The sequence below is a fragment of the Nanorana parkeri genome, unplaced genomic scaffold, assembly GCF_000935625.1.
Source record: "Nanorana parkeri isolate BGI_ZX_2015 unplaced genomic scaffold, ASM93562v1 scaffold478, whole genome shotgun sequence".
Taxonomy (NCBI): Eukaryota; Metazoa; Chordata; class Amphibia; order Anura; family Dicroglossidae; genus Nanorana; species Nanorana parkeri.
In genome coordinates this window covers 342726-351801 of record NW_017306746.1, presented here as the reverse complement: position 1 = coordinate 351801, position 9076 = coordinate 342726, and the positions used below count along the sequence as shown (strand labels likewise).

At 40.4% G+C, this 9076-nt stretch overlaps 1 protein-coding gene across 3 annotated transcripts in view; it reads right to left on the bottom strand.

Annotated features, from left to right (window-relative positions):
* Nucleotides 1–5325: 5325 nt before the first annotated feature.
* Nucleotides 5326–9076, bottom strand: part of DGKA (diacylglycerol kinase alpha) — a 148889-nt gene continuing 145138 nt past the window's right edge. For all 3 annotated transcript variants that reach the window (XM_018560793.1, XM_018560791.1, XM_018560790.1), the window contains 4 exons: nt 8461–8653; nt 7683–7803; nt 5953–6013; nt 5326–5505 (listed from right to left, as the gene is read on the bottom strand). In XM_018560793.1, coding sequence (XP_018416295.1) covers nt 5425–5505; nt 5953–6013; nt 7683–7803; nt 8461–8653 — 456 coding nt within the window. In that variant the 3' untranslated portion in view covers nt 5326–5424. The remainder of the gene's footprint in view (nt 5506–5952; nt 6014–7682; nt 7804–8460; nt 8654–9076) is intronic.

Here is a 9076-nt window from a genome sequence, read left to right as displayed (position 1 = left end):
TCCCTTCTTAAAATGGAAAAATAAATTGAAGACTGAGTCCTCCAATCTTTTGTTCTGCAGCCTCTGTTCTAAATGAATGGAAAGCAGAGGCTTCCCATTCAGAAACTATTTGATTATCCTGTTTCTGATTGGGGAGGAGCCTCTGTGCATAGTGCTACTCCCCATTGAGAAACTCATGAACAGGAAGTGATGTAAAGCACTTCCTGTTCATTCATAACTGGGGACACATAGTATTGTGTCCCCAGTTATTTACAAACACGAGTGATCAGCTGATCGCTCCAGTGTTTGTCCTGCACAGAGGATTGGTACATAACACTGATATGTACCGATCCTCTGCCACGCACACAGGGGCTCAGCTTCTCCTCTGCATCTTCGCTGCTCTCCCAGGCAATGGTGCACCTGTTAAACTGACATTCTAACACATCACACTATCTAACCAAGAAGCTTTGTCTCTAGAAGAAAAGCTACAAAATTGTTGCAGGTGTTGAGTATAAGCACCTAAAGCTGCAGTGTGGGTTTTTTTTTGTTCCAGATTAAGACAGGGTTTCTTTAAAGCTAAACTCCAGACAGATATGACACAATTCAACCTAGTTATGTATGCATTGGAAAAAACATAATAATCCCTAAATGTATTTTTACCTAGAAACCGCATAAATCTCATATCTCGTCTTTTTTGCCCAATCACAGGGTTGGGGCAAGGAGGTGATCAAGTTGTTTTCCTTAACTGCAGTAGAGAAAAGTGAGGATGCCAACTGTGGTGCTTTCTGGCGGTGTTATCAGCGCTGGCTGGACAGAAATACACATGGGTTTTGGGAGATAAAAACATTCCCCTTTGTGTATTTAACTATTTGGGTGGATCTGAGCTTACAGCAAGGTTATGAAACCAGGAAAGTATGCAATTGGAACTGCTGAACACTAACCTCATTATCTTACAGAAAGATATGGTCAGTGGTGAACAACATGGACATCAACTCCTAATTCTAGAGGTGATAAACATTAGGAAAGTCTGAGGAGGATATAGGCAGAGGAAGTAGCAGAAGACTGCACAAATGACAGAGGTGATACTTGGTCCTAGAGAAACATTTACCACTAACACAATTGTGGGCATAGTGCATGATCAGACTGACTGGGCACAGTCATATACTGTATTTATATTACTCATACCGAACACTCCCCATAACTTAAACAAGCTACTTAAGTATGTAGTCAGCTGTACAACAGCTCTCTCGCCTGTTTGAGGAGGCGTCTGCATCCAAGAAGTGTTGCACTTATCTTCAGCTTCTGTGTTTTAAACAATAATATGCCCACAACCTGTTAATCATGGCTTCTCGCAGTAACTGCAGAAGAAATCTTTGGCTAACCATATATTTGGTTAAAGAGATTCCAGACAACATATTCAATACCTGTTATCGTCACACTGACCAGTCAGGTAATAAGCAATCCAAATTTCAGTAGGTGTAGGTTTTGAATGGTCTGAGGGTATATTCCCACCACAACCAGAAGGAAATCGCAAGTCAATGGAAGGTTCATTGACTTGAAATGGTACCTTCCGATTTTTGATCTGTCGTATTGCAATCAGTTTTTCAACAGATGCTATGGAGAGGGCACTGTAAAATGAATGGGTGTGAATGGGGCTAGTTCACACTGGATTCATTGCGTTACATTGTGCTGAACAAAAGTAGTGCATGTTATACTTTTTCAGCGCAACGTAACGCAATGGAGCCGAGCAGTGATAACAATCCCCAATCACATCCATTCATTTTTTTGGTGCCCTTCCATTAGCATCTGTTGAAAAACTGATCACAACAGATCTGATGCGCATGTGCCCTAAAAGTGGGCAGAACTTGTGAGAAGTGGGTGTAATCTTTACCAATATGGATACTCTGATGAGTTTGGTCAGATGAGGCTTCAAATGGACAGTTTTGTAGCAGATATCAGACCGAAATCACAGCTTTCCACAGGACTGAAAATCATCCCATAATGTATAACAAACAATATTATCAATGTGAGGAGGGGAGAGGGCACCTGGAGTCACTGCCAATTGCCTGCAACACTAGAACAAACATGTCCAGACATTTTTGCAAAGGTCTTCTCCTTCAGAGGAACATGCACTCCTGCTATAGGCAGAGGGATACATGCCACTGCTGACCTCTCCATCAGAAAATGCTAGTTGCCTGGCCAACAAGCTGATCTAATGGCAGCAATGCATTTTGACCCACTGACCACAGAACAAATATGCAGATTTCACTTTCTTGGCAGCATATTTGTTCTAGGTGAGTGAGAAAGTATCGGTCAGAAGCAGCCATGCAACTAGCATTTCAAGCAATGGAGTTTAGAAGTGGTTGCCTATATACGTTTCTTGCTACAGATTTGAAAGTAGAACATTGTATCGTTTGGGCTAAAACAAGTTAGTGTTAGACACACATCAGTAAAACCCTGAGGTTCTATGTTGTTTTTCCTGTTTGTCACCCATTTCCTTTCCTCTCCCCCCTGCCCTTCCCTTATCTTCCCTCCCTCCCGTCTAGGGTTGCCACCTGTCCAGGATTCATCCGGACAGTCAGGGTTTTGAATGCTGTGTCCGGGTTCCATGGCAGCAGAAACCCGGACACGAGATGTCAGGCAGACAGGGGCAACCAAAATTAAGATAGGGGCTGCTGGCAACCCACTAAAAATAGTCTCAACTGTGATATTTACTTATGAATAAGCCACCACTCTTTCTCCCAAGGAAATGTCCGCACATGGCTAGAGTGTTCGGGTTTCGCTTGAAGAAAGGTGGCAACCCTACTCCCTTCTCTTTTTCTATATATGTTTAAAAAATATCCTGATCGTCTGGCATTATCGATTGTGATGTGGGAGGTGCTTATTTTTGAGGCTGATATATAAATTCTTTTTTTTCGGTATACTAAACATTAACTTTGTGTAGGTGCTCGTTTTTCCCATCTCTGGGGAGACAGGCGAAGTGAAGACTGCATATGCGCCCCATGGCCTCTGGGTGGAGACATAGATCTGTATGTGTCTCACCTCATAATGTCACTACAGAAACCATAGACTTGCTACATAGTTCTGGTCTCGTTTTATTTACTTTAGCTATGTATGCTACCTCTGCCATGCAACGCTGCACACACCGTCACAAATGAATCTGCCTCACGATCTGGTATTGTTGCTTCTATTTATTCAATATATGTCGGTTTCTTTTGATATAGTATTTTGTATTGAGCACTTCATATTGATGTGTACATTTTTAAACATTGCGTTTTTCCCGCCATGATGACGTCATGGGGAGGTTACAAAACTCTCTTGAAGGGGTATATAAGTAGCTGTACTGATATACACTGACTTGTTACATTGTCGCCCTGATGAAGGGATCCTGTGCAGTCCCAAAACGTCGCTATTTTGTACATGACAATTGACGATTGGTCCGATTAAATGGACATCAAAGATATTTATTGAGTGCTGGTGATTTCTGCTTTCCACTGTTTGTTGCACGGTGCCATCCGTGATTGTCACTGCGAGCACCACTACAAGTACTTGGGCCAGGAGCGCTGTGAGGAGGAGCAGAGGGACTTACTATTTTCTATGTTGGAAAGATTTCCCCTCACCTTTTTGTTCTGGTGTCATATACTGTAGGACAAAAAGTAAAAATATCCCATAAAAGGGACAAAGTCATCAGTGAAAACGGTTTGTGGATAATGGTTAGAGCCTCTTAGGTTTTTATGGCTTTCTGTGTCACTGTGCTACCTTTACTTCCTGTCCCAGTGACTAGTGTCACTTTATACAGGAAGTGAGGGAAAGGTCCGCGCAGCTGGGACACACAGCAAACAACCTGACGGCGCTTCTAACCTTTCCCCACTCTATACAAAAAATAGAATAGCTTGGAAAGCTGCAGGCTCCAAATCTGTCTTTCTGAACCTGGAACAGGTACCACATGGCACATTCTGCAAAGACATGTTGGCAATGACCTTGTCCATGGTTCAGGCCTTTCAGGTACCAGATGGCACATTCTGCACCTCTTAAAGACATGTTGGCAATGACCTTGTCCATGGTTCAGGCCTTTCAGGTACCAGATGGCACATTCTGCACCTCTTAAAGACATGTTGGCAATGACTTTGTCCATGGTTTAGAAGATCTTTCAGGTATGTTAATCGTACCCATGTTAACTGCAAAAACAAGGTCAAGAGTCACAATCTGCATGAGCTGTTGTATTGTATACTGCACCTATAGAAAATAGGGCAAAGCAACTTGTGTACCATCTTGTACAGCTAAATCAGGCACAAGCATGACTTGGCAGCCTCCATGGTTTAGAAGATCTTTCAGGTACCACATGGCACATTCTGCACCTTTTAAAGACATGTTGGCAATGACCTTGTCCATCGTTCAGGTCTTTCAGACACCACATGGCACACCCAGCACCTTTTAAACACATTGGCAATTACATTGTCCATCGCTGAGGCCTTTTAGGTGCCACATGGTACATGGTACATTCTGCACCTTTTAAAACACATTAGCAATGACTTCGTCCATCGTTCAGGGTAACTTTAACATCATTCAGTTAAGAGGTAAGATAATAACAAACACACATTCTATGTCTCACCTGTGAAGCACTGTCTATTAACAGCAAAGATTTTATATATTTATTTAAATTATACCCTAAATCAGAGTAATCTCAGCCACTATTTATAATCATTCCCGATATATGCTTTATAAATTAAAAAAAATAAACAAAATACATAAATAAAAACAGTACAGTGTGATCGGGTTTCCTATGTTAATCGTACCCATGTTAACTGCAAAAACAAGGTCAAGAGTCACAATCTGCATGAGCTGTTGTATTGTATACTGCACCTATAGAAAATAGGGCAAAGCAACTTGTGTACCATCTTGTACAGCTAAAATCAGGCACAAGCATGACTTGGCAGCTTTAGATTAGGTCTATAGGGTGTCAGGCTGTCCCATTCTGAGCATTCTCAGGTCATAGACAAGTCTTTTGTGCTAATCCAATCTTCTAACACATATTTAAAGATGCTGGATTCTGTAAACATGAAAATTACAATCCGAAAAGGATTTTTTTTGGCGGTGGAAGTGGCACAAAATGAAATAAAATTTGGAAAATATATTCTTCTATTACTATAGGCGCTATAGTAAAACGATTATCTGTACAACAGATTTTAAGAGCAAAGCGTACATGTGCAGAGAGAATATTTTACAGGCCTCTAAGGATAACATGTCTTCTATTGCCAATATTATATAACAGCATATAAGGCTTTCATAGAACAGGAAACTGGCACTCTGCTTATATAATAGACACATGTCCTACTATGTGTAGAGCAAGGGAGATAGGAAGGGAAAGGGTTATGCTGATAGTCTATTGACTTCTGATGGTAGAAGAGGTTATCGTCATCAAGATAGGAATGTTCATCCTGGATATTACTTAAGGGAGAAAAAGCTTGAGGAGCGTGGTGGAGGTGCCAGCAACATTGGAGCCTGATTCTTGTGTGTGATCTTAATCTGAAAGACAGAACATTGTGATCACTCAATGAGCAACATTCAGGGCCACTTCACATCTATAAATCAAATGGTGAAGGATATGACAGTATTTGTGCTTTGAATGGAAGGCTGATTAGCTTTGCTTTGAGGTCATTCTCAAGCAAGCAGTGCAAAAATAAATCTATCAACAGTGCAGTAATTTAAAGCAATTTGATTGAAGTGTCTGTGGTCAAATCAGTTATAATGAGTTATGATAGTTGCCTTGGGTTACAGTTACATTCTCATTGCTTCTAGCACTGCTCTTCTGAATACACATGAATGAGTCATGCATAATGATGGTACAATAGGCTTCTAGGAAAATTATACTAAAGCAGGTCTATAAAACTCCAGACCTGAATTTTGGGGAACTGTAACAGCTTCAGAACTATTTCCTTCCTATGGTTTCTAAAGGCAGTAATGCATTATTACCGTGCAAGGAGGCTGCATCCAGGGTTCCCCATCAATCTGCATTGGAAGTGGCTTTGTGGTTCTGCAAATAAAAATAAAAAAAGTTTATAAAATGCTGGCCCAGCTAATCTGTATATTGTGCTTGAATCATTTATTTGTTCAATTTTTACAAAGAAGCTATTTAATACAGGGAACACGATGCCAATTTGCTGGTTTGTAACACAAATTACAAGATTACAAATACATACATTGGGGGGAATGTATCAAAACTGGAGCAGACAGAATCTGGAGCAGTTGCCCATGGCAGCCAATCAGCATTGTTCTTCAGTTTGCTCAGGTAAGATTTGAAAATGAAAGAGAAGCTGATTGGTTGCCATGCAAATCTGCTCCATATTTTGTCTGCTCCAGTTTTGATAAATTCCCCCCAATGTGCTTTTCTTCTGGAGATGTGTCAGTTCCTTATCCTTTAACTATAAGCTTTTGTAGCCTATATTAATATATCCTTTTAACACATCCTTAACACACCCTTTTTTCAGGACAAATCAGGCTTTCATGTGGAGCCAAACATTTTTTTATTTTTCTTTCTACTAGGGTTTAATTAGGAATTAGTAAAAAAAATGCAATATTTGGCCCCAGATGATTACCCCAAAATGAAAATCACAATATCTTCTAACTAAAAGGCAGTGGCAGTGTTGTCAGCCCATTACAGGCGTCTTGGATCTGGCTTTATTTCCAGAAGGGTCATTATATATTAGTACTTGTAGAACTTTGAAGGAAACATAGCATGGGAAAAAGAGTATGTATTGGAGAGTTGGGCTCAATAGGTTTGGCCACCCATATACTTTAAAGTGACACTAAGCTCAGGGATTACATTTTAAAAATACATTCAAGTACCTTCACTATTAACAGAAATGTATCTTATTTGTGTATCACTCGGCTGTAGATCTTCAAGTCATCTCTGAATTGGTGCTGACACTGTCCTTCCTTCTGGAGGGTGGCTACTTTTGTTCCCCATGGTCCCTGTGTGTGTTGTAGCCAATGCTCCAAGCTCGCTCCCACGATGGACTACAATCTCAATACAAATTAGTAAACTAATCATGAGATTGTAGTCCATCACGCAATGCATTCACATGTCATGCTAAAGGAATACAAATAGAAAGGACATTCCGAAGCAGAATGGTGTGCGGACAACATATCTCCTAGGTCGTACATTGTGGCGCCATCCACCAGTTGTTTCAGCACCCGTTGGATTTTGGGGTACATCGGAACGGTGTGCGAAGGGGATATGACAAAGACATATCCTATAGGACCTAACATGAATGTACAGTAAAAAGTCCTACCAAGTGGGCTTAAAAAAGTTAGAACATAAGAAGCAGCACAGTAAGAACATTTGGGGTTGCAGAAAGGGTGTAGAGAGGAAACAATTGGACTAACCAGAGAAAGTGCAACAGACACTGTAAATAAAAATAAAGTCCCTTTAATAAGCAGAGGTGTCTCTCCAATGTACCCCTTTAGATTACCATATATACTCAGAAGGACCATCTAATGGCTGATTGCCAGTGTTGTCGCTGTCATGTTATATTAAATTGCCTACACATGTAACATGGATTTAAAAGGAAGAGCAGCAGAGAGAAGGGAAACAATCATGGATTACAGTAATTCGCACATTACAGTATTGGTTTATGTTAAAAAATCTGAGGGTTTAATGTCACTTTAAGAACAATATACATTCTAACTATTTTAAAACTCACCGAATAATAAGCTCTGAGCATTTGGCCAGCCGTTTTCTTGCGCTTTTCAGTCCAGTGTAAATTTGTCCCATCTCAATGGCACTCTCAAGCCCCACTACTTCTAGCCTCTTATCACTAAGGTCTGTGGAAATGAAAAAAAAGAAAAAGGAGAATGGTAAATTAGCAATATTATACCCTGGTCTAACTAAGGATGTGACAGCCATACAAGTTCAGAGTCAAGCTTCAGTTTTATTCAAACTTCAGTTCCACATGAATATATCCTAACATAGTCCACATAATGGACTTCATATACTGTATGTGGTCTAACATCATTGCAGACCTCGTTCTGAAAATGCTAGTTTCCTAGCTGTTATGCTGACACACTGACATGAATACTTCTTTGAAGTCACAAACTTAAATGTTTTGTGCAGGTCAGGAAAGTCAGAGTGTAGTCACAAGTCCTCATCTGCACACTTGTTCAAGGTCAGTGACTCAAACGTAATGAAGGAACAGGGTCAGCATGCCAACCAGGAGACAAGCATGTTCAGAAGGAGATTAATGGCAACCTCTGGCTTTCTTCTTTTAAGTCCACCCACATGTCTCCCTATTTTTAATCAGAAACACTGATTTTTAAAAAATTCCAATCATTTAGACGGCCTTGCCATATTCAAGACCGCTGTTGTAGAAGATTCTCTCAAACAGGTTAAAAACATCCTAATACATGCTTACCAAGTACAAAATTAGAGAGGGCAACATATTTATCCCCTCCCATGCCCTTGTACCTATTTTTCCGTCTCACCTTGAACACATGACTTTAAGGCCTCGGGATCAATAATGGCCTCTGGTAAGTTCTGACAGGAAGCATTTCGAGCTTCTCCCAAAGGTTTCCTGGTCTCTCCCCACAGATTGGAGCCACCATGCATGCTGGGAATGTTAATGACAGCAATGCCTTCTAGGGACACAGAACTGAGATCCAAGGGGGAGCCACAACACTTAAACAGATACAAAAATAAGTATGAGATAAACAATATAATACAAGCAATAGTTTTAACAGACAAATACTGTTTTTCCTGCTAGTGGTACAATGCATTGGTTTCCATCTGGCATTTATCTTCCATTTATAGTCTTTCATTATGTAAGAATCCCCAAAAAGGGAATGCTTTTAGGGACGAAGAAACCAGGTGAGTAACCACAATGAGATATAAACTAAATATGAACAGACTATATTGTGACAATCATACATACATGTAATGAATAACAAAGGTGCATGGGAAAACGCTCTGGAAACTGGGTAACAGAGAGCAAAGCAGAAAGGCACAACATAGAACAAATGAAATACCATAACTGCAGGCTGAGAAATGAGAGAATGCAATCTAGGCATCACAAACAACAAGGCTAGACATGGTATAGCCTGG